Genomic DNA, 24,873 nt, shown 5'->3' on the forward strand with positions numbered 1-24,873 from the left:
TCCAACACTCTTTGCTGCATTAACATAGTAGTGCTCAGGTTGTGGACAGATGATGGTAATAATCACAGCAGTTGCATTATTCACAATAACCAAAACATGGAAACAACCTAAGTGCCCATCAATGGATGAATGGATAAAAAAGATCTGGCATATACATACAATGGAATACTACTCAGGCGTAAAAAAAGACGAAATCACGCCATTTGTGACAATGTGGATGGACCTCGAGGGTATTATGCTAAGCAAAATAAGTTAGCTAAGCAAAAAAAGACAAATACCATATGATTTCACTCATATGTGGAAGATAAAAAACAAACACATAGCTACAGAGAGCAGACTGGTGGTTACCAGAGGGGAACAGGTTAAGGGAGGGCAAAAGGGGCAAAGGGAACATCTGTACAGTGACGGAGGGAAACTAAACTTTTGGTGGTGAACACGATGTACTGTATACAGAAGTTGAAATATAATGATGTACATCTGAAATTTAAACGTTATATATCAATGTGACTTCAATTAAAAAAAATAACAACAGCTGCCACGGATTAAGCACCCACTGTATGCCATCCTCACCTCACTTAATTCTCACAGTAACTCTATAAGATAGGGATTTTTATCTGCATTTTTCAAATAAGATGGAGACTTCCAAAGGTAAGCAGCTTGCCCAAGGTCACAAACCTCTGAGTGGCAGAGCTGGGATTTGAACCGAGTGTGTCTGATTTCAGGGCCCATGCTCCTTCCAAGTGGCCACCTGCCTCCCCACAGGCCCGAGTTCCGCTGTATTCTGGGTTTGTCTACTTTCATCTGAGCCCGGGTTACAGGTGGGGCATCACACTCTTTTGTTTTCATACGTTTTTTTATTTGTAAATAGTTTAAGACTCACGAGAAGTTTCAAAAATAGTACTGAGAGTGTATTTTCTCTGTGTACCCTTCCCCTGGGTTCCCCAATGATAATATCTTATCTAAGCACAGTACATTGTCAAAACCAGGAAATTGTCAACAGTACAATACCATTAACTCAGGTTCAGATGATGCGGATTTTCTCTCTATTAGTATTTAAGTACTATTATGCGATGAATTTGTGGAGCAGATAAAGATGCTTCTCAAAAATCAGCATCATCATTATTAAAAAGACACCAGGGGCCAGCCCCATGGCATAGCGGTTAAGTGCGGACGCTCCACTGCTGGTGGCCGGGGTTCGGATCCCGGGCACGAACCGATGCACCACTTGTCAGGCCATTCTGTGGCAGTGTCCCATATAAAGTGGAGGAAGATGGGCACGGATGTTAGCCCAGGGCCAGTCTTCCTCAGCAAAAAGAGGAGAATTGGCATGGATGTTAGCTCAGAGTTGATCTTCCCCACAAAAAAGACACCAGACCCAATGTCTAACGTAGACCCATCATCCCAAGTTTATTACAAATAAAACCTGCTTCCTTTCAGTTTGCACAAATAGGTCTGATCAAGCAAAAAACACGTTCCTTCTTTTCCTGTCTACTCCTTCCTTATCTCTCAGCTTGGTTTTGCCAAGAGCCATCACAGTTTAAGAAGGACACTCTCACAGTATAGTTTGTTCATCTGAAGGCAGCTAAGCACCAAGAAGTTCAGGTTCCAAAGAATAAAATCCATTTGCAAAAATTTGCTAGAACTTTAGAGAGGAAATATGAGCCAAAAGGTTAAAAAGGATGTGACGTGGAAGTGAGTTTCTCCCACACAAGGTGCCCAGAGATCAAATTGGTAATGCAAAGGCTCCTGCTGGGGAGAGAGAACTGCTTTTCACCACGTTCAGAGCTCAGAACTCAAAAGGGCCAGGCAGGCTCCTGAGGTTCTTTGTGCAGCCTGAAACTACTGCTTCCAATTTGCCCACGCAAAGTGCTCTATTCACCCTTCTCCCAGATCCTGCAGTCTCCAAACTCATCTCACTTCCTTTTAAAGGGACTGGCTCACATTGAGCTATGTAGGAAAAAGCAGTTACCAACAGACTATCTGTGCCAAAGCCCTGTCCTCCAAAACTCACTTAAACTCCAGACATTTGGTGATTTCCTTCTGCAGGTGCATCACCTCATACAACAGGTTTTGGAGCTGCAGGTGATAGGCATCTACTTTCTGCTTGGCCTGAAAAGACAAGGTCAGAGGTGAGCAGGGCAAGTCAGGGTGGGATAGGGCAGGGCAGAGCAGCAGCAAACTCAGAGAAGGGGACGGGGAGGAGAAAGGGTTAAACCTCTCAACTCCCACCTCGTGCGTTTGATCTCTCCCTTTCTTCAACCTGATGTGGGCTAATCGGTTAAGCTTCTTCAGAGTCATGAAATGCACACAGCTCTGGATCTTCCGATCTTCAATCTCAACTGCCTGTGAGCAAAGAAAACTGGTTTAGACCTCGACGACAGGTGCTGGCTCAGTTTCTGTCAGCACCCCCTGCTGACCTACCCTTCCCCAGGGCCAGAAACAGACACTGGAGGGTAGCTCAGAACCATAAGAAACGTCAGAGGGAGGGCCGGCCCAGTGGCATAGCGCTTAGATGCGCGCACTCCACTGCTGGTGGTCTGGGTTCGGATCCTGAGCGCCCACCCATGCACCGTTTGTCAGGCCATGCTGTGGCGGCATCCCACATAAAGTGGAGGAAGACGGGCACAGATGTTAGCTCAGAGCTAGTCTCCTTCAGCAAAAAGAGGAGGATTGGCATGGATGTTAGCTCAGGGCTGATCTTCCTAACAAAACAAAAAAAAAACAAAAAGAAATGTCAGAAGGAAATGGAAGAAAGACTGAATAAAGAAAGTGCTTAAGGTTCCTAGGCAAAAAAGCAATTTCTGCTTGGACCAAAGTAAAAGGAATTGAAGATGGAGCAAGTACCGCCAATGCACAATTAATATCTGTCCCTTAATGTCGCACACCGAGATCCTACCAATAGCAACATCTTGCCACACAATTTGACCTCTAAAAATAACATTATAGGGGCCGGCCCAGTGTCCTAGCGGTTAAGTGCTCATGCTCTGCTTCGGCGGCCTGAGGGTTCGCAGGTTCGGATCCCGGGCGCACACCGACATACTGCTTGTCAAGCCGTGCTGTGGCGGCGTCCCACGTAAAGTAGAGGAAGATGGGCATGGATGTTAGCCCAGGGCTGATCTTCCTCAACAAAAAGAGGAGGATTAGCATCGGATGTTAGCTCAGGGCTGATCTTCCTCACAAAAAGAAAATTAAAAAAAAATAAAAATAAAAGTAACATTACAGAATAATTTAAATGAAAATTACAGAATTATAGCTGTAAAGCTTGGCTATAATAAAATAGATAGGATGTAATAATCGTAACAATATTGGCCAGGCTAAGCACAAATAAGTGAGATTCCTGGAAAAATATGGACTGTTTTGTTTCGAACTTATGCATCCAGTTTTCAGTCACACTGTTTAGTTTCTCTGCCCTAAGGCCTGGTTTATTCATTTAATATTAATGATAATTTCATTTCTAGTCTCTATGATTTACTTGGATATATCTATCCTTCTAACAGCAAAGGAACTTACATGTACCATCATTTCTCAATACCCAGCAAAATGCCTAGCACTTAGTAACAGGTGGATGAATTATCAAATTACAGTTATGGAAAAACCAATTATCCTGTACTTTCATTACTATAATTTGTGATTGAGTGGTGGTGAGACCTTCCAATAAATTAATAGGCAGGTCTCTGGAGCCCCTAGGCTCCAACCATCTGATCCCAGCTAAGACAGGAGACTAAAATCAGGAAGAGCTCTGGTAGGTGCAAAACAGCTCCATCCATGCAGAGCCACCAGCTTCATGTCTGCCCAGCCCCACTGCTTACCACGTCCTTGCCTCCCCTGCTCTTCAGGTCCTGGATCTCGGCCATAAGCCTCTGCAGCTCCTGGCAGGTGTACTTGTACAGCTCGTAGTCTCTGCCAGGGTCCCGCAGGTCCACCTCAGCCTCCTCACTGTAGTATTTACCTTCCTGTGGAGGCAAGGATAGAGGCCTTGGGTAAGGGGTAAAAGTCTCCCTGTTCAGACCAGGGACACTAGCTGAAATTGGTAACAATGAAGCCTCAGATCAGGTCTCTAAAGGATCATGGTCCTCAAATCAAATGTTTTTCTTCTTTTCAAAATGGGAAAGAATTGGTCTTTTCCTCTTTCTGTTTATAAAGTAATGCATACTTGGTGTCAGAGGAACATAGTGAGGAGCATCAAAAACAAAATGAAAAATTGCCTGTAATCTCACTTCTTCCCAGCTTGAAATAACGCCATTGTTAATACTATGGATAAATACAAATTTTATTTTTAAACAAAATGGGATCATACTGTCCATGCTATTTAGTATAATTTCCCATCCCAATAAATACAGATCTCCATCAAAATGGCTGCATGCGGGCTGGTCCCCTGGTGTAGAGGTTAAGTGCGCGCGCTCCGCTGCTGGCAGCCCGGGGTTCGGATCCCAGGCGTGCACCGACGCACTGCTTGTCAGGCCATGTCGTGGCGGCGTCCCATATAAAGTGGAGGAAGATGGGCACAGATGTTAGCCCCGAGCCAGTCTTCCTCAGCAAAGAGAGGAGGATTGGCACGGATGTTAGCTCAGGGCTGATCTTCCTCACAAAAATAAACAAATAAATAAAATTTTTTTAAAAAAATGGCTGCATGACAGTCTACTACAGAGATGAACCAGAACTGATTTAACCAAATTCATACTGATGGGTGTTTAAATGGTCAAGTCAAGATTTAGCAGAGACTAAAATATCATAATTGACCTCCCAGCCTTTGGAGTAAACAGAACACATCTCTTTGAGAGAGAGTGAGCTATAGTTAATGATACCGTATTGCATACTTGAAAGTCACTAAGAAAGTGGATCTTAAAAATTCTCATCACAAGCCAGCCCTGATGGTCTAGTGGTTCAAGTTCAGTGCTCTCACCACTTTGGCAGCCCAGGTTCATTTCCTGCTTTTGGAACCACACCACCTGTCTGTCAGTTGCCATGCTGTGGCAGCGGCTCACATAGAAGAACAAGAGGGACTTACAACTAGGATATACAACCATGCACTGGGGATTTGGGGAGAAAAAAAAATTTCATCACAAGAAAAAAAAATTCTTTTTGTAACTATGTATGGTGATGGATGGTAATTGTGGTGATCATTTCACAATATATACAAACATCAAATCATTGTGTTGCACACCTGATACTAATATAACGTTATACATCAATTATACCTCAATTAAAAAAAAGAGAAAGAGAGTCAGAATCAATGCCCCAAAAGGATAAGGTTCTTCATTAATCTTGATTTCCTAAATCTGGCGAAAGCATCACTTTCTATCTAAATTTAAGATGGTATGTTTCTCTATTCCAGTTTAAAAAACAAAAAACAGGGGCTGGCCCTGTGGCCTAGTGGTTAAGTTTGGCGCGCTCCACTTCGGCAGCCTGGGTTTGGTTCCCCAGCACGGACTTACACCACTCATCAGTGGCCATGCTGTGGTGGTGACCCACATACAAAATAGAGGAAGACTGGCACAGATGTTAGCTTAGGGTGAATGTTCCTCAGCAAAAAAAACAAAAAAAACAAAAAATATAACCAATCAAATAATCAAAAGTTAAGTCATAAATTAGCTTGACAGATTCAAGGACAGAGAAACAGCAAAAGGAGAAGAACCTGCTGACCACGTGAGCTCTCAGGCCACAAAAGAGGTTCTGCAGGCATGTGGTTCTGACAGTGTCTCTGCAGCAGACCAGGGATGCCACATCTCCAAAGCTCCAGCAGCATGCAGCAGATGGACTGCCGTCTTCTGACCATCAGGAAAACTGGAGACACACCATACTAAAATGCATTCTCTGTTCATGCACTAATCATACGGGCTTGTTGGTTCTTGGGATGCCCAAGCTAAACCTGATGTGGATACTCAAGTTGTGCAGAGCCAAGAGAATTCCAGGCTTGACTTGGTCAAGCAGAGGCCATGTGGGAGATTGTTCCTATGACCCTCAGGTGCTGCAAACCCACAGCCAGGTGTTTAGCCACGAGCTGCAATTTCTCAGCAGCATGGCGGCCCTGGCTGATCTCACCTGCTCAGTGTCAGAACGATTACGCTTCCCTTCAGCTGGAGCTCCATCACTTCGGATCACTTTGGGTTTCCGTTTTTTGCTTGATTCTGAAGACATGGTTGTTTGATGAGGTCAGGAGGAAACAGTAGAGACCTGTTAAGAGAAGAATGTTTTTGAGATTTTCCAGAGTTGGAACCGATTTTCCTGGAGTCAGAGTACTTAAGTTTAACTAGCAGTTCTGGCTACTTACACGCTTGGTAACTCAAGAAAAGTCACTCAACCCTCCAAAGCCTCAGTTTAATCCTCTGTAAAAAGGGGAATCATCCCTCGGCCTGTCCAAAACGAATTCATCTTCTTCACCTCCATCTCCTTTAAAGGTACCACCCCCACTCCACTGGCCAAACTCCTCAGCCTGGCATATAAGCCCATTCCCAATACTCCGGATTGATAACTGTGTGCTAGACCTTGATCTAAGCACTTTATGAGTATGTTCTCATTTGATCCTTATAACAAACCTTTCAGATAAGAGCAAGTCCATTTTACAGACGACAACACAGAGGCTGAGAAAGGTGAATGAATTGCCCACGGTCTCATAATTAATATGCTAAAGCTTGGGTCCATCTGATGCCACACCAGTGCTCTTGACAGCTACATTATTGTGCCTCCTAGTCTTGCCACCACCTCATCTGGTGATGCCATCAACTCCCTGGTTAACCCTAAACTTTAAAAGAACGAAACCTACATTTCACGGGGCTCTACGGTCACAAGGCATTCTCCCTCTGCTACCTCTCCTGGTTGTCACCACAGCCCCTGGTGGGCAGTACTATCCCCCTTACCCCTAACACCTCCTGAGAGAGCCAACAGCTCACCGTAGTAGAGTCAGAGGAGCCCTGAGTTGGAGTCTCCACTCTACTATTTTGTGACTACAAGTCCTGGGACAAGTCACTTCACTTTCCTCTGGGTCTGTTTCCTCACAGATCAAATGAGAACAGCAGTCCCTACCTCAGGGGTTGTTGTGGACAGAAACACAGGCAGCACTCCACTGGGGAAGGTGATGAAGATGATCTGGCCTCAGATGGCACATGGGTGATCTTAATGTTGAACACCTAAGGAGAAAGGTAATCCCTTTTCAATTCTTGTTAGAAACTTCTGATTGCTTCAAGAAGAACATTTCATTTTCCTAGTCTTTAACATCTATGAACTCCAACCTTCCTTTGTTAACAAAAGGACCGTCTCAGAGCCTTAGACAATGAAACCTAGCTAGAATCATTAACAAAGATCTGTTTTCATATTAAATACATTAATTTTTATCATTATTTTCTGCATATGACAAGAAGTCTTCCATTTATGGTAGAGACAAAATTTTTTTTAACGTACATTTAAATTTAAAAAGTGACTGGATTAAAAACCTTTAGTAAACAGTCATACACGGTAATTTTGCAAAACCCACAAAGGTGGCACCGGAAAGGCGTTTAAGTGTGGGAAATCCCGACTCTGACAACACAGTAAAGAGTGCCTGGCACATATAAGCGCACAATAAGTGTGAGCTATCACCACCACCGCCACCACCGTCATCATCTCGAGGCTACAATGTGGGGCCTGACGATGCTGCAGCTGACATTTTCTACAAGAGGAGACAGGGCGCGGCGCCGAGGGGGCGGGGACCCGCGGGAGTGAGAACTTAGAACCCGGGCCGAACTCCAGCCCGGGGACGCCCTCCGAACTGTCCGCACCTCAGTCCCCAAGCGACCAGCCCCGCCTCCCGGCCTCGCCGCCCGTCCCCGCCAACCACGTCCCCTCCTCACCGACCGGCGCCCCGCACCCGCCCGGGAAACCGAGCCACTTCCGGCGAAGAGGAAGACTGCAGCCCGCGCACCATAGAGAAGCGGAAGGAAGGAGCGGCCGGCCGGAAGCGAGGCGTGGAGGCGGAAGTGAAGCGGGAAGGCCCCAGACGGCAGCAGTTGCTGGGTGCAGGCAGCGGCTGGGCGGGGTGGGAGCAAGGTAGGCGGTGTCACGTGGGTTGTCAGGGTGGGAAACTGAGGCTGCGAGGTCAAAGACTCTTATGTGCGTCATTCACTCTTTCCCCAGCGCCTAAAGCAATGCCCAGCAACTAGTAGATGCTCTGCCAAGTAGTTGTTGAATGAATTTGTGTTATGCCCAAAATAACACAAGAGCATGGTAGTGCCGAAATTTGAACTCCTGTGGGTTTGCCTCCATAACATGGATTTTTTTCCCCCCAGAGGAAGAGTCGCCCTGAGCTAACACCTGTTGCCAATCTTCCTCTCTTTTTTCAACTGACAGATGAGTGGTGTGGTTCCATGCCCAGGAACCAGCCCTGGCCGCCAAGGTGGAACATATGGAACTTCAACCATTAGGCCATCGGGGCTGGCATACAACTGGGATTCTTAACCACTGTCATATTCACCCTAACATCCCACACTAGTGAGGGCAGCAAGTTGGGGAGGGCATTAATCCCATCTTACACTTGGTTTTCCCACAGAAGTATCAATAATTTCCCCTATTTTAGGCCCGATTTGCCAAGGGCAGTCACAACTCTAATGCAGCATTTGACACCCTCAAGTGTTTTCTACCCCTGGGATGAACTGTACAGACAGGTGTCAGGACTTTTGGTGTAAATCCTACTTATCTAGAGGGAGAAACACTGATGTCCTGAATCTGTGGTTAAACAGGGCAGTTCCCTCTGCCATGGGAGGAGGCTGAAGCCTCCCTAAGAGTAGCTCAGGGAACACAATACCCTCCAGGGGGGTAGATCAGCCAGGAACAGGGAAGCTGGCCACCTCTGCTCAGCTCTGCTCCAGGCAACTGCCAAAGTTCCTTGCAGATGAAGAAAAGACACTGTGGTTTATAGTAAATATTTAATTGGTTCCATCAGCAACTCCAACACAAGTTTTTCCAACAAGGAGGCAGAAATCAAGCTACCCAGAGGTTCATGAGGTGTAGGGGTCACTGAGGAGGCCCCCAAAGTCACTGACCCCACTCCACACACCCAGTGGCCCAGCAGAATGAGGAGAATGTGAAGAGGGGAAAAAGGAATGCAGAGTGCAGGAAATACAAGCCCTGGCTTGTACCTTGCCTGCAGGAGGGAAGACAGGAGGGCAGAAGACTCTCCCTGCACTGAAGGGCTAGAACTACACATTCAAGTTCTCAACCTCATTATGTAGGGAGAACAGACGAGCCTCTCTCCAACTGTCCTGTATTGGGAACCTCTCCCCAAGTAGTCTTCTGTCACCTCTGTTCTATCTTCCCAACTCTGTATTCCACATTCTGCAGTTCAAACCCAAGTTCTGAATTGTAAGTTCTACCTTCTGGGTTCCCATTCCATTCTGTTTCCTGCCCCCAAGTCCTTCCTGGTTCCCATCCTTTTTCCCAGCCTTTCTGGGTGGAATTGGACCTCCTGCTGACTTTGCTAACTTGAGAGTTTTCCCCTTTGCTTCTTGAAGCTGTTCCAGGCTTTTTCCCATCAGGAAGGACTTGGCTCAAAGTGGGTGCCCCAGTGGAGACCAGGGAATTCCTGAATGCTTGGCCTGGTCTGACCTCCTCCCTTCCCACTCCACCTCTAACCACTGGACACACAACCTTTTGTGCAACTTAAAGCTAAGATGAGGACTTCCTGGTGATAATTAGGGACTGGTGGCCTTGAGGAATCTTAGGGGGAAATGTCAGGAGACATAAAAGTTGGCTGTTCTTCATTCAGAGAAATTAAAAACTGCTTCCAGCACTGGGGAAGGGGGGGCGGGGAAGGTGGCAATGGTCTTGGCAGAGCTGCAGGTCCTCAGAACCCTGTCATCCAGCTCCCCCTTGTATGAGCTGAGCACTACCCCCACAAGTCCTCTCAGATCCAAGAGAAAACCAAGACAGCAGGACTGGGAGCTCTTCTGTCCATGGCTTCCCTCAGGGAGAAGGGGAAGGAGGTGGAGGCAGCCACAACATCACTGGAGAGGTGAGATCTTCAAAGGGATCATGATCCGAGACTCCATGTGTCGCACTAGGGGGACTGCGGAGAGAGAGGCAGAGGTCACGGAGAGGGCTGAGGCGAGCCAACCCCCAAAACTGGCCTTTGAAGAGGGAGGATGCCGGGGATGCTGACAGAGGAAGAGCCCCACTGCCCTCCTGGAAGGGCCCATGGAGTGCGCCAGGTTTCCCAAATTGTGGGATAAGAGGGGACTTAGGTGGTGATGAGATGAACATTGTTTTTATTTTCAGAATTATATATTTATTTTCCTGTGTATGTGAAAAAACAACTAGCATAGTAAAAAGTGATTTCACAGATGTTATTGCTTAGGACAAGGCTAGGTGAAGAATAAAGTACAGGGATTTAAAGAAAAGTATCAAGAAAATAATTGTAGCAGTAGTGATGACCTCAATTAGCTGAGGTTTGAAAAACACTGCCTCATTTTACAGATGGGGAGGCTGCCGCCCAGAGGGGGTCAGCTCAAGGTCACCCAGGAGGTCAGACTCTCTCCTCCTGCTCAGAGCTGTTCAAACTTGACCGTGCATACATATTACTTTCAATTGTTGGTCAAGTGCAGATTCTGTCTGATTCAGCAGGTGGGGGGAAGGGATTAAGATGTGGCATTTCTAACAAGCTTCCAAGGTATGCTGAGACTGTCATTCAGGACCACACTTTGAAGAGCGAGGCTCCGGTTAACTCCTTCAGGAGTCGCATTCTCCCCCACACCAGCTGCTAAGTGTGGAAGCTTAACTGTCAGCTCCTCGAGGGCAGGGACAGGTTCCTGTTCACTCTGAGCCCACGCTCCGGCCACCGCCCACCACAGTCCCTGGCACACAGTGAGGGCTCAATCAACACCTACTGACTCCAGGTGGTTCTCAGGGATCCCAGCAAAGTGGGAAACACTATGAGCAAAAAACTTGCTCAAAAAAATCTGCTGTGTGCTTCCTCTGTGCCAGAGTCTGGGAGAAGCACTTTTCATAAATTAGCTTCTGGAATCCTCCCTCTAGCCCTCTGAAGGAGGCACTATCACCATTGCCATCTCACTGATGAGGAAACAGCCTCAGTGAGGTGAAGAATGATGCCTGAGGTTACAGTGTGCACTCAGCTACTCCACTTCTCTGAGGCAGGGTCTGCCTGGCTATGTTATCATCCCCTAGAGCACTCAGCCATAAGACTCATGTGGAATGTGCCACCAGGATGGAAACTCACTAATTAATTGTCTTAAAAGTGAGTTCCCCATCACTAGAGGTAATCAAGTGAAGCTAGATCTCCTTGCAGAGGGGATTCCATCCTCAGATAGGGCTCCTAGCAGATGACCTCCAAGGGCCTGGCTGACCACGCCCCCTCCGCCCCAAGGAGGCACTCACCTGTGTAGTAGACATTTTCGTCCCAGCCCCTCTTCCTCCAGGCAGCGTTTCGAGTCTCCTCTCGAGACTGCAGGTCTTTATAGGCTGTGAGAAAGGCACTGGATCATTCCCTGGGCACAGAGGATTTCATCCTGTGCTCAGCACAGAGCCCTCCTCCCACTGCCCCAAACCCTGCCCTGCTGTCTCTTCCCCGCTGATGCCTCAGACTGTTAGCAAACACTGTCTGCTTTGACAATCTCATCCAATCAGTACATTTGTTGACAACTCCCAAATTCATATTTCCAGCCCAGAACTCTCCCTCGGGCTCCAGATTCGTATATCCAGTGCCCACCTGACATCCACACTTGGATGTGTCAGCGTCTCAAATGTAACACTTCCGAGGACCAAAATTACACTCCTGACCCCTCTAATGTACTCCTGTAGGGTCTCAGTAAGTGACACATAGCTGCTCAAGCAGGAGTCTAGGAGTTCTGGAGTCTTCTTCTCCCTCCCTCGCCCCACAGACAACTCACTCCTAAGTCCCATTGGTTCTACCTCCAGACTAACGAATCAGTGGACTTCTCACCATCCTCACTGCCACCATCTTAGGCCATGCCACCATCCTCTCCTGCCTGAACTAGTATAACCATCTCCTGATGCCCCACTTCCTCTCTCGCTCTACAAAGCGCTCTCGGCAAAGCACATGGCAGCCAGAAGAATCACATTAGAACAGAAATCAGGTCATTGCATGCTGCTTAAAATGCTGCAGCAGCTTCCCATTGCCTTTAGAATAAATCCCAACTCATCCCCACTGCCTGCAAGGCCCAGCCTGATCTGGCTTGTCCCCGTCTCCTCACACTCTTCCCCACACTCATATCGGCCTCCTTTGCACACCTCAAAATGCCAAAGGCCTTTCCCCACCACAGGGCCTTTGCACATGTTGTTCCCTCTACTCAGAATACCCTTCCCTAGCAATTCACAGCTGGCTCCTTCTCATCCTTTAGCTGAGCTTACATTTCACCTCCTCAAAGAGGCCTTCTTTGTCTATCCAAGCCAATGCAGGTTCCCATGTTTTTCTTCATCATTTCTCCATCTTTATTATTTTTAATAATCTGAAATTATCTTTTTGTTAGTTTTTGTCTGAGGTGGTGTCTCCCTCTGCTAGAGTGTAAACTCCACAAGGACACTAATGTATTTGCATTGTCTATGCAGAGTGACAACGGAGAAAGGGGACTAGCATGGGCTCCTGGGTGGTGCCCAGCCTACCCCAGAGATGGTGCACGACGTAGAGCTCTCCTATCTGTGAGAAGAAGCCGCCCACTGCCTCCTGGTTCTCCTGCCGGTACTTGATGGCCCGAGCCCTGGGGATGACAGAAGAGTATGGGGCAGAGGCCAGGCCTGGTGCAAAGGGCCCTCTGAGGTGTCCTCAGGCTGACTTCTCGGCCACACCTCAAGGGAGGAGCCTGAGGTATGGCCCCTGGCTCTCAGAGATGATCAGGGGATGGGTGACAGAGGTGCAGCTGCTGGCTGGGTGTTCTACCAGGGGAGGCCTCACAATCCTCTAGAAGATCCTCACCTCCTGGCTGGATTCTTCTCTGCATCCATGAGGGGCAGAGGATGCCGGGTTCCTTGCCATACGTCCCTGGGAAAGGTGGCCCACCAGGGGCCTTGGCAGGGCAGGTGGGCAGGGTCCCCCCAACCCCCGATACTGCCACTCACCAGTTGTTCCCCCACTCGATCATGGTTCCTGGCTGAAAGAGAATTAGAGGAGAGGATGGGAATGAGCCCCCACCTCTGATTTCAAGCCTCACGCTGGGCAGAGATGGGAAACTGCCATGCCTCCCCAGCTTCAGGGGCCACCTGGCCTCATTCAGGGGCCCTGACTCACACCTGGGTGCGCTTGTGTGCACATGTGCGTACACACCTCTGTTCTGAGCCTAGAGGGAGGGAGGGGCAAGAAGCCCCAGTCTAGGTGCTAGGGCACAGGGCCTGCCCACCTCAAGGTACCTGTTAAACAGCACTGCAACAGGGAAGGTGGGAGGCAGGTAGGGATCTGGAGGGAGGGAGGGCAGCACCTTGAGCTTGTATGTCCTCAGCTCATAGATGTTGGGGCCTGTTCTGGGCTGTGGCTCATTCCAGAAGCTGAACTCAAGGAGCAACTGGTTTCTCCTGGACAGCAGCATCTGGCTCCGCTCCTTTCGGAACTCCAGGTACTCCTGCAGGTATGACAGTCGGGGCATGGCAGCCAGGAAGCGCCCCCCACCCCAGCAGTGTGCCCCATGGGGTGGTGGAGGCAGCCCCCAGCACAAGGCTGAGCCGGAACCATTATCCAGAGAGGTGTGCCGAGTGGATGCCAACATACCTTGTTGTTTTTTAGCTTGTTCATGCAGTCCATGAGGGCTGGGTAGCCGCCTGAGAATCGCCACAGGTGCACTGTTGGGGAGCAGGGGGAGTGGAAGGTGCAGGTCAGGGAGCCGCTGGGACCCTGCCCTGCTTACCCCAAGGCTGCTTGAGTGTGTATATAAGCAGGGGCAGTCTCCAGCCTGGTCCCCTGTAGCACCAGGACTCTCTGAGTTCCCTTTGCCTTGGTGGGGAGCAGCACTGGGCAGGGGAAGACCCCAGACACAAGCCCAGGAGACCTAGGCTTGCACTCCAGCTCTGCCAGGTGGTCTTTGACCCCTCTAGGCCTCAATGTCCTCATCTTGAAAATGGAAATAATGCTCCCACCCAAACTTCCTTAAACAGCACCAAGAAGATCAGATGTGTCCTTGTACCCTAGGAGCAGTGGCATGCATAAAGCTGACCCCAGGCCTATGACGGACAGGCTGGACAAAAGGAGTGTGTAGGTCTGATGGGCTGAGATGGAATATTCCAAGACAGTCAATTAAAAAAAGAAACCAAGCAACAGAACAGCATGTACGGTATGCTACCACATGTGTTTAGGGGCAGAGAGACATATCCAGAGATGCTGGTCTATGTACCATCTCTTGGTGGAGACCCAGAAGATTGTGAGAGGAGATGCCCTTCAGGCAGAGAACTGAGGTCTGAGGATTGCACTGAAAACTCTTTGTACTGTTTGAATTTTTTATCATAACCTCTGTACTGGGTTAAATAGTGTCCCCCCATGCCTCCAAGTTCATGCCTACCCAGAACCTCAGAATGTGACCTTATTTGGAGACAGGGTCTTTATAGATGTAATCAAGCTAAGATGAGGTCATATTGGCTGGGTCCTAAATCCAATGACTAGTGTCCTTATAAGAGGGAGATTTGGACACAGACACAGAGAGAGGAGAACATCATGTGAAGACAGAGACACACAGGGAGAATGCTAGCTGTGTGACAGCAGAAGCGGAGATTGGAGCAACGCACCTACAAGCCAAGGAATCCAAGGATTTCTGACAACCACCAGAAGCTGGAAATGGCAAGAAAAGATTCTCCCCGGAGCCTTTGGAAGGACATGGCCCAGTGACACTTTGATTTCAGACCTCTGGGCTCCAGAACTTGAAAGAATAGGTTTCTGTTGTTTTCAGCCACCCAGTTTGTGGTACTTTGTTATGGTGGCCCTAGGAAACGAATACACCTTCCAATAATAAAGAAGTCTAGTTACTATGGAAGAGAAAAAGGAAAGTCTTGCCATCCTTGGGAGCATGGCTGGGCCCAGGGGAGAAAGGTCCTGAGAGGCTCAATGGGGCAGGCCAGAGCTGAGAGCCGTCGGCTGAGCAGCAGTTTGGAAGCTCAGACTCTGTTACTTCCCGTCCTCAGTCTGTCCTTCGCCTGCTTTTTGACTCCATCTCTGCCTTGATTTTCCCATCTGCAAAATGGTCTGACCCTATGGTTCAAAGGCCTCTTTCCCAAGGGAAACAGAAAAAGTACTATATGGTTGGAAGTCTACCAAGACCAGGAATACTGGCCAGGTAGAGGGATTAAACCAGTACTGGAGGCCCAACAGAGAAGAGTTACGGGCAGGGCATCCTAGGTTCACGAGAAGAAAGAACTTTCTCACAATGATATGATAGTGGTCCCTCTAGAAGGCAGACCAGCAGTTCCTAAATTCATTAAATTCATTAAAGTGTACATTCCTGAGCCCTACTCCTAGGGGATGGCTCTGAGGGTCTGCTCCCCACCTGATTCAACCTGCAGGACAACACCTCAAGATACACAAAATGTAGGACATGCTTTAAAAATTTAAGATCCATTCCTCAAAGTTCATTTCCCAACTAGCAAACACTTAGGAGAATCCAAGGAGTATGGCTGGAACTGAGTAAGTTGGGCCTAAAATGGGAAAACTGTAGGGGCTGGAACTGAGGACAGTTTGCTTTTTTCTTACCTGCCTGTCGATGTGTCAATGTCTGTTACTGAAACAGAATAAATGATTAAGGGAATCTACCTATTTGCAGGTCACAGACTTTTTTTAAAGACACATACAATTATCAGGGCTGCTGAAGGATGAGATAGGTTGGCTTACAAGGGAGTGAGCTCCCCATTGCTGGGAGTGTTCAAGGGAAGCTTCGAGGACCCTCGATGAGGACTGCTCCAGAGGAGCTCCTTGTGCTGTGCAGTTTAAACAGCACTGTCCAAAAGGACTTTCTACTACGATGGAAATGTTCTATAGCTGTGCTGTCCAAGATGGTAGCCAGGAGCCATATGTTTCTATCAGTAGGCACTTGAAATGTGGCTAGTGTGACTGAGGAGATGAATTTTTCATTTCATTTAATTTTACTTAGTTTAAATTGAAATAGCTCTATGTGGTTAGTGGCTGCCCTCCTGGACAGCACAAGTGTAAAAGTCAAGGCCCCTTGGAGTTGCTGAGACGCTGTGGGTCAACCACATTCATGTGTGGGTCCTAGCAGCTGGTGCCAACGGGAGTGGGTATGTTGGGGTGCGATAGGATATGCTGTGGGGACCCCTGGGAAGCTATAAGGAGCCAACTTAGACAAGAGCCCCTGTTTATTCCACAAATATGTGCTGTATACTGGGGATTCAGTGGTGAAGAAAGACAGGCAGGGGCCCTGCCCTCCCAGAACTCGCCACCTATTTGGGCAGACAGACAAGTACACTCCAGGGGCGCATGATCAGGGCTGTGAAGAGACAAGTCCTGGGAGCTGGGGAGCCGGGGGAGCTACCCGGCCCAGCTTGGGTGGAGGAGATCAGGGGAGGCCTCCAGGAGGAGGTGATGTCTATGCCAAAATAAAAGATGAGTAGAGGTGTGAGCCAGGTAAAGCAGGCACAGGAGAAAGAATGCTTCAGGTAGAGGAAACAGCATGAACAATAGTCTGGAACTAGAGGGCGAAACTCTCGATGTAAAGAACTGAAAAAAGTCCTGGATGGGACAGCAGAGTAAGCAAGGAAGATATGGTGAGATAAGGCCAGAGGCTGGGCAGGGAAGGACTCACAGAGCCTCATGGGCCACCCTGAGGGCAGAGGGGAGCCACCACAGATGTTTGAGCAGGGAAGTGAGCCGATGAGGACTGCATTTAGAAAGACCCCTCTGGGGGGCCAGCCCTGTGGCTTAGCGGTTAAGTGCGCGCACTCCGCTACTGGTGGCCCAGGTTTGGATCCCAGGCGTGCACCGACGCACCGCTTGTCTGGCCATGCTGAGGTCACGTCCCACATACAGCAACTAGAAGGATGTGCAACTATGACATACAACTATCTACTGGGGCTTTGGGGAAAAAAAGAAAGACCCCTCTGGGTGCTGCTGTAGGGAGGGAGTGGAGGGCAGCCAGGGGTGAGAGGTGCCGGAGGCCTGGGCTGGGCGCCAGTGGCACTGGGGGGAGGGGCCCTCACCTGCCTGATCCTGCTCCCCATACCACGTGTTCCAGTTGCCCACGAGCGAGCAGGGGTAGTCCTCATCCAGGTGCAGCTTGGGCAGCACAGCCTCTCTGTGGGAGAGGCACAGAGATGGGAGAGGGCTCATACCAGCCACCAGGGCCCCTGAGATAAGAGATCCAACTCAGGCCCTCAGTCTCCCATCTTTAAGATGCAGAGGCTGGACAAGACATCCTTAGGACTTCCAGCTCTGAAATCTACATCCTTTGGATTTCTGCAAGGAGAAGGGGGCTGGAACAGAGTGCCCCACCCAAGCAGGGGCTGGGATGGGCGGATGAAGGAAGATGCTCACGTCAGGCTGTTGTAGGCATCCAGACACTCAGGCTTCACATTGTGAACTGCAATAGAGAACAGAGAGCAGGAGGTGAAGCAGAGGGTGTGTGTGTCTGCAGGGAGCTGGGGTTGGGGGAGCCCCATAGGGCCAGCGCTCTCAGGACATCTCCCAGCTGGAGCTTTACAGGCCCCCAGAGGCCCCAGGGGCGGGCAGGCTGGCCAGCTCAGCAGCCACTCACACTGAATCTTGTAGAGGTTGCTGGTCTCCTTCTTGGACAGCAGGGTGGAGTGAGCATCCTTCCGGGGATCCACCTTGTGCACAAAGAGGGAGCGGAACCAGCTGCCTTCATTATCCTTGGAATAGAAGCTGCAGGACAGAGGAGTTCAAGGGGACATGCCAGGGTGGGGGAAGCCCCAGCTCTTCTATGGGCTCAGGTGCCCTGCTCCCCTAGGCTGGTGAACCACATTTCTGGGAACGGGGCCATGGAATCCTATGGCGGCTCCAGAACGTGACACGTCATTGGAGCCAGCTGAGCAGCTCTGGTCCTTTCTACAGAGATCCTGGCTGTCCAGTTTGCTTCTTGAAGCTTTGCAGGGCCTCAGGAGGCCTAGAGAGGCAGCCCCACCTCCTATCTCTCTCTCCAGCCTCCCTGCCTCCACTTCACCCCCTTCCAAAGGGTCCTCCACTTGGGCCACACAATTGCAGCCCCTCACCAAGAGGTAAAGCAAGCCCAAAACCACCTTGCTGAATGTCCAAAGCCCTTGACAGCTCAACCTATACTGTCAGCCTCCCCTCCTGTGTTCCCCCAAACCTGTGTACCCTGCTTCCAGATATGCTCCTCCCTGAACACACCAGGCTCTTTCACTCTGTGCCTTCTTTGCAATTTCTGTCCCCTCTGACAAGAAGGCTGTACTCACTGTCCTCCCCAGTGCTCCCACTACACTTGGCCTCTGCCCCTTTCAGCCCCCACAAATGGAGAGCCAAAGACAAATAAGCTTCGTCCTCAAAGAGGTCACAGTCCGCTGGAAGAAATGGGCCCTGGAACACATTACAGCCAGAGGTCTCTGGGAGAGCCCAGGTGAGGGAGCCTGAACTCGGCCTCTGGCAGTCTGGGCAAGCTCTCCAGAGGAGGAGGTGATCTGGCCAGTCTCCAAATCTCCAGGGCTGATCTGGCAGATAAAGGCAGAGAGAGTGGGTAAAAGGCATTGCCAGGCAAGTTTCATTCATTCCTCCAGCCCACACTTAATTGACAAATATCTGCCCTGTGCACGGTGCTATGAGAATGAATGAATGATGTGCCTTGTTCAGAGCAGGGGGACTTGCCACCAGGTCCTGCCAGACCACAACGGCACTTCCCATACAAGGTCCCAGCAGGGGTGGGGCTTATTTTTAGGCTGCCAGAGGCTGTAAATCTTGCTCAACAGCAGTGGATCAGCTTGCAGCCAGGCCTGAAAAGCAAGCCTTCCGCTGGATGGTTTCTAGCCAGGGAGCCTGGCACCGGGGGGGCCTGTCAGCAGCTCCTCTCCTTTTCTGAGCCTTTTCTGTGGCTACAATAAATGTCTTGCAAATCAAAGTATTACTTTTTTCCAAAACATGGAGCAGCCACTGGGACTGATGAAATAAAAAAAGCATCTTCAAGTGGTGACACATTTGTATGAGCACAGAGAAAGATGAGTACGGATCTGTCCTAGACTGTTAATACTGCTTACCCGGGAGAGGGAGATGGTTCAGTTTTGCTTGATTCATTATAATTTTTTGTAAAGCTAAAAAAATTATTTTAAGTGTTTCTGAATTTATAAGCTTTCTGTCATTGTGCATGTATGTGCTTCATTAACAAGAAACAGAAGGACAAGTATCATTATATGGGTGGTGTGGTCTGTGAAACTTTTGGACCAGAGTAAGGGAGCCTCGCTATAGACACCATTTGCTGAGGACATCCTCTGTGCCAGGAATCTGTGATCAACTTGTCCATAGCATGATCCCGCTGAATCTATATAATGATGTTATAGTGTTGGTGTTATACTGTTAGTGTCCCCATTTTCTAGACAAAAAAATCGAAGATCAGCGAGTTTAAGGAACCTGCCCAAGGTCGTACGGCAAATCAGGGGCAGAGCTGAGGCAAGAACCAACCCAGAGCTCTTTCCTCTAAAGCCAGCTCCCACCTTGGGTCGGGCACTGACCTAGGCAGCATCATGCAGATACTGTGAAGAACCAGGTGTTTTCAACAAAGCCAGTGGCAGAGGGACCTGACCTTCAGTTTGAATGCAGAGGGCTGCTTTTCCTGGATGGGTGGTGGCAGGGAGGAGAGCAGTTCCTACTATTTGTCAACCAAGACCTTTGCTCTAGAATTGGGCTTCAGGTAATTTATTAACATCAGTACTGACCAAGATGAACAGCCAAGCGCCCAGCCTTGGAGAGACAGCCTGGGGGCGGGAGTGACGGGGGTCCAGGAGCTCTGATGGGCTCCAGTCTCTCCCCACCACTCTCTAATCTCTCCTGCCTGTGGGCCTCAGTTTCCCCATGTGTCAAATAAGCAGGGTGGAGCAGCCTATCTCTAAAGAACTTTTCTGTGGGTAAAACGCAAGACAGGACATGTCCAAGATCCCAGGGTAGGTGCTGAACTTGAAGCCAGCATCTGTAGGCTCACATTTTCAAGAGTTCCAATTTCACTTTCTCAATGAAATCGCAACATTCTCCTACTCTTGAATTCACCAACCCCTCCCACCCTGCTCTCTCTTTTTCGGTAGCTCCTTCTAACACACTATATCATTTTTGGCTTATTATGTGCCTTATTTATTGTCTCAAAAGCAGCCCCACGAGGACAGGGATCTTGTCTGTCCCCTGTATCCCTGCTGGATCCCCAGTGCCTGGAACAGTGCTGGGCACATGGCACATGCTCAGTCTGCGTTCAGGAAATGAATGAAGGATTGATGGGGGAGCTAAGGCAGAGCTGCATGAAAATGATGAAAGCTAGAAGGTAAGAAAGGACAGAGAGGGTGGACCTTGGCTCAGAGCATGGACTCGGGGCTCAGAGGCCCTTTCCATCCCCACCACCACCAGCAGAATTAGTGCTTAAGAGCACAGGTTCTGGACAAATCCGGGTTCTAATCCCAGGCCAGAAGATCTAATCTTCATCTCTCTGAGCCTCATTTTCTTCATCTGTAAAATAGGAGCAACAGGATGGGCCTTTCAGAGAAAAGGCCTGACATGGCAGTGCAGCTAATATCACTGTTCCTACTTCCTAACTGATTTCCTGGATCCTACTCTTTCCCCACTTTTCCTAATCTGCCCATCAATCTTTGTAAAGTGCCATTTTTGTGATGCTATTCCTCTGCTCAGAAGTCTTCTATGGCTCCCCACTGCCTACAAAACAAAGGCTGGATGTCTCCATCGGGAATTCGAGCTCTCATCTACTTGGCCAAGCTTTCCAGAGTCAATTCCCTTTTAAATTTGGTGACCACAGAGCCAGGACTCCCTATCCCTGTGGTTCTCAAACCTACAGCATCAGCATCACCTGACAACTTGTTAAAAATTCTCAGGCCCCATCCCAGACCTACTGTACAGAAACTCTGGGGGTGGGCCTAGCAATCTGGGCTTTAACAAGCCCACCAGGGAATTCTGATGCATGCTCAAGTTTGAGAATCACTGCTCTAGAGCAGTTCCAATTTCCTTTTTTTTTTTTTTTTCCGTGTTATCTCAGTAAATCATCCCAGAAATGCCAAAGATTCTGGTATCTCAACTATATGCCTCTTAGGCCCAGAAAAACACAATACAGCTTTGTGCCATCTGTGGGAAGCGTCTGCCGCAGCTAGACCAGTTCAGCCCCTTCCACAAAAACACTTCTCATATTTCCCCTCAGCCCTTTCAGCATTTTCCTATGAATATGTCTTGTCTCCCTAGCCACACCGGAAGCCACTAGCTAATGTCTTTCCATCCCCCAGGGTACCTAGTACTTTTGGCATGGGAGTTGCTCAATAAATATTTGTCCCAGCTGAGAACTTTTCTGTAGATGACACATTGGTGCTCTCAATAGAGATCAACAGTCTGATGCCTCCCCACATGAAACTGCTCCAGAATGTTCTAGATTCATAAGCTAGGAAGCTCGGCTCTATGCACATTCTGAAACACTCTCCTGTTTTGAGTTGGCTGGCTTTAGAAAGGGGCCACATTTCTGCTTATTGTTCCATAAGTTCCAGTAGAAGAACTAAAGTTCTGTGAACAACCAGATTACTGGTGCGGCAGTAACAGTAACTGCTGTTTATTGAGCACTTACTATGTGCTAAGAGCTAATCCTCACACTATGTTTTTGAGAAAAATGAGGCTCAGAGATGTTCCATGCCTTATTCACGGACGGTTAATCAACAGCCAAGAGGATTCCAATCCAGGTTCATCTGATTTCAAAGCCCATGCTCTTTCCCCAATCCAGCAGCCCGTAAACCTCAGAGGCCAGAAGGACTGCTGCTGGCCCCTCTGGTGACTCCAGAGAGACGTGGAACAGACTGAGGGTCGGCAGGAGAGGATGTTCCTGGGTATCCAGGGTGGGACCAGGGCGTAAGTAACTGTGAAGTAGTCCTTGAGGGGCTTGATAAGTATTAATCCAAATGGCTTCACAGCAATCCTGCAAAAATCCCCAGCAGGGATCACCATCCCCATTTTACAGAGAAGGAAACTGAGGTTCACAGAAGTCCAGTGACTCATCCAAGGTTACAAAGCCAGTAAGGAGCAGCAGGCTCTCTCTAAGTCCCATGCTCCTTCTGTGGCCTCCGGATATGTGCCACACAAATGGTTCTACCACTGATTCTGTAACCCTGGGAAAGTGAGGTCCCACCCCCAGCCTGGATTTCATCTGGAAAACAAGGGGCTCGTAGAAGATGATCTTCCAAAGGCCTTTTCAGCCCTGATATTTGAGGGAGTCATGCAGAAATTGCTGGAGACGTAGGCTTGGGCAAGGGGCAACATCTGTTTTGTGTTCACTGCGGGCTAGACACCTCACACACATGGCCTCTTTAATCCTTAACAATCCTATAAGATACATCCTATTTTATCACCCCCACTTTACAAATGAGGAATCTGAGACTTCAAGAGGCCAAATGACTCACCAAGGTCAGCCCACTAAGAAAGACTGAGTTAGATCTGCTGGTGCCAGGCAAACTCCAGGCTCTTTCCAAGATATCAGCTTTCTCCCGAAGTATTGGGCAGCTGGGGAAGGGGCGCATGCCCAGCTCCTCTTTCCCAGCTGCCCAAAAGCCCCACTGCACAGCACTCTAACACCTCACGCCAAGGTCTAACAGAACTCTGCAGCTTCACACCTGGTCTGCTGGGTAGGCGGGACCCCCTTGCCTTTCCACAGGTTGGGGGGGGACAGGTGTCCTCACTCCTTTGGCAAATGTTCTTGAGCATACACTGTCCTGAGCCCTGTGCCAGGGGCTGGGGAAACAGAAAAATGAGATGACAGGGTTGGCCAGGTGGTGTAGCGGTTAAGTTTGCACACACTGCTTCCGTGGCCAGGGTTCGCCTGTTCGCATCCTGGGCGCAGACCTTCGCACCGCTCATCAAGCCATGCTGAGGCGGCATCCCACATAGACCAACTAGAAGGATGCACAACTATGACATACAACTATCTACTGGGGCATTGAGGGTAGGGGGGAAGGAGGAAGATTGGCAACAGATGTTAGCTCAGGGCCAATCTTCCTCAAAAAAAAAAAAAGAGAGAGATGATGGTCTAGTGTGGGGGGACAGGCAAGGGAGTGTGTACAAGGTGATAGGTGCCGAGATGAAGTACAGGGCTCTGGAGGCGGATGAGGGAGGGGCCTCCCAGGGCCAGTCAGGGAGGCTAAGCCCTGCCCCAGCCCAAAGCAGGGCCCAAACAAAAGCCCAGGCTGAGCTCATGGTCCAGCCAGCCCCCTCTCCCAAGAGGCCACCAGTTGCGGTGCAAAGAGCACAGGGTGTCAGGAGACCTGGGTCCAGACCTAGTGCTGCCACACGACAGCAGGGAGAGTGACCTTGGGCAACTCCCATCCCTTCTCAGGCATCCTTTGTCCCACTGGTACTGTTCAGGGTTGGGGGGCACAGAGTCTGTGCAGCCACGGCCCTTGGAGACCCCTCACTGCTCCCCGTATCTCTTCCCCCAAAACTTCCCGAGGGAGGAGCTGCCTCTCTTAGAAGCCCCCAGTGGGTGCTAGCTATCTCACAACCACCGCAAAGGCCTGGGGGAGGGGCCCCTCCTACTGCCCTCTGCCCGCTCCCAATCTCCAGGGCCCAGGATTTGCCCCTCCCATTCACCCCATCTTTCATTCTGCGACCAGAGCCAGCTACCCACTAGGGCAAAGACCCTGCGCATACCTTTCCCATCTCCTCAATTCTTTGCCCAGAGCTCTTCCCCAGGCCTAGATCTCACCCCCGCCAGTAACCCAGAGATTCCAAGCCTGAGTCTCTGCCCATCCCCCTGGCCCACACCCTGGCCCCTGCCCCTGCACTCCCGCTCGCGCCGCCTCTGCCCGGCCCGACTCTCACCGCGCTGCAACTACAGCCGCAACCTTCCCGGCGCCGGGCCCCGGGCCCCCCAGCAGCCGCCGCGCCGCCGCAGAGATGCTGCACAGCCGCGGAGCCATGTTGGAGCCGTGCAGGTTGGAGGAAAGCCCCGCCCCCGAACCCGGCGGCGGAGGCGGGGCGGGAGTAAGCCCCGCCCCCACCGGCTTGCCAGCCTCCGTCTGCACGCAGTCGTGTGGGCGTGCCGCCGTGAGTCCCCCAATTCCGCAGATGCTGGGCGAAGTTGGGGTGCTTGTCCTCTGAGCCCTGGCTGCTGTGCACTGACTTGCTCTGTGACCTTGAGCAAGCCTTTTGCCCACTCTGGGCGTCAGTGTCCACTTCGGTAAAATGGGAGTATTGAACAATGACACCAGGGCTTCTTAACTGGGCATTCAAGGATGCGCAGCAGAGGGTTAGAAAACCCCCTGAAATCGTGCGTTTTTCTGGGGAGGAGGGGTACACAGGCAGTGTTTATCACATTATCAAAGGAACAAACTCCTTAACAATTTAAGACAGGTGGACAAGGCTCCGGGCTGCAGGGACGCTTTCCCTCCGCGTCATGTCCTTTTCTCTTTCCATCTCCGCCTGGGCCTTCTCAGGCCGCCCCCCGCCTCCCGCTCTGTCCAGCTCTTTCGCCTGCCCTCTAAACTAATCCCTTCTCAGTGCACAATCTCCTAGGTCAGAGACCCTACTTAGTAGGGGCAGAGAGTCTGCAGACCCCACAGCGGGGCGCAGGGGCCTAATCGCTTCCAGAAGGACGTGGAAATGTACATGAACGACCCCGAAAAGGATGTCCACTCGCTGACCTGTGGTTTCCTCCTGGCACGCTTGGGGTGGGGGAGTGGAGGGCAGGCTTTAATTTCGAGATTCCTCCAGCAAATATTGAGTCAGCCTGGCTACTC

At 49.9% G+C, this 24,873-nt stretch overlaps 2 protein-coding genes across 4 annotated transcripts in view; both read right to left on the reverse strand.

Moving 5' to 3' along the window:
- The window catches only part of THOC5 (THO complex subunit 5), a 37,161-nt gene extending 29,262 nt beyond the window's left edge, over window positions 1–7,899 (reverse strand). Inside the window, exons 1-6 of one of the 3 annotated variants that reach the window (XM_058531736.1) lie at window positions 7,827–7,899; window positions 7,024–7,127; window positions 6,043–6,174; window positions 3,810–3,953; window positions 2,230–2,343; window positions 2,012–2,109 (exon numbers count right to left, since the gene is read on the reverse strand). In XM_058531736.1, coding sequence (XP_058387719.1) covers window positions 2,012–2,109; window positions 2,230–2,343; window positions 3,810–3,953; window positions 6,043–6,138 — 452 coding nt within the window. In that variant the 5' untranslated portion in view covers window positions 6,139–6,174; window positions 7,024–7,127; window positions 7,827–7,899. The remainder of the gene's footprint in view (window positions 1–2,011; window positions 2,110–2,229; window positions 2,344–3,809; window positions 3,954–6,042; window positions 6,175–7,023; window positions 7,128–7,826) is intronic. The other 2 variants (XM_058531738.1, XM_058531737.1) reach the window with 2 other exon arrangements.
- A 1,617-nt stretch (window positions 7,900–9,516) lies between these two features.
- Window positions 9,517–24,070, reverse strand: NIPSNAP1 (nipsnap homolog 1). The gene is made up of 10 exons (XM_058531748.1): window positions 23,957–24,070; window positions 17,682–17,809; window positions 17,462–17,507; window positions 17,128–17,222; window positions 13,703–13,773; window positions 13,416–13,556; window positions 13,060–13,091; window positions 12,607–12,701; window positions 11,362–11,445; window positions 9,517–10,036 (listed from the first exon to the last, which is right to left on the reverse strand). Exons 1-10 carry the CDS (start codon window positions 24,052–24,054, stop codon window positions 9,972–9,974), a joined length of 855 nt encoding a protein of 284 aa, XP_058387731.1. The 5' UTR covers window positions 24,055–24,070; the 3' UTR covers window positions 9,517–9,971.
- Between the last annotated feature and the right edge of the window lie 803 nt (window positions 24,071–24,873).

The sequence above is a fragment of the Diceros bicornis genome, chromosome 35 (assembly GCF_020826845.1).
Source record: "Diceros bicornis minor isolate mBicDic1 chromosome 35, mDicBic1.mat.cur, whole genome shotgun sequence".
Taxonomy (NCBI): Eukaryota; Metazoa; Chordata; class Mammalia; order Perissodactyla; family Rhinocerotidae; genus Diceros; species Diceros bicornis.

What these genes read in the sequence shown, in the direction of transcription:
- NIPSNAP1 (XM_058531748.1), bottom strand. Translation starts at nt 24,054, where the DNA reads ATGGCTCCGCGGCTGTGCAGCATCTCTGCGGCGGCGCGGCGGCTGCTG. An exon ending in ATCGAGTGGGGGAACAACTG is followed by an intron (nt 12,702 to 13,059) that starts GTGAGTGGCAGT and finishes TGTCATCCCCAG; the next exon opens with GGCTCGGGCCATCAAGTACC. An exon ending in CGAAAATGTCTACTACACAG is followed by an intron (nt 10,037 to 11,361) that starts GTGAGTGCCTCC and finishes CTCTCTCCGCAG; the next exon opens with TCCCCCTAGTGCGACACATG.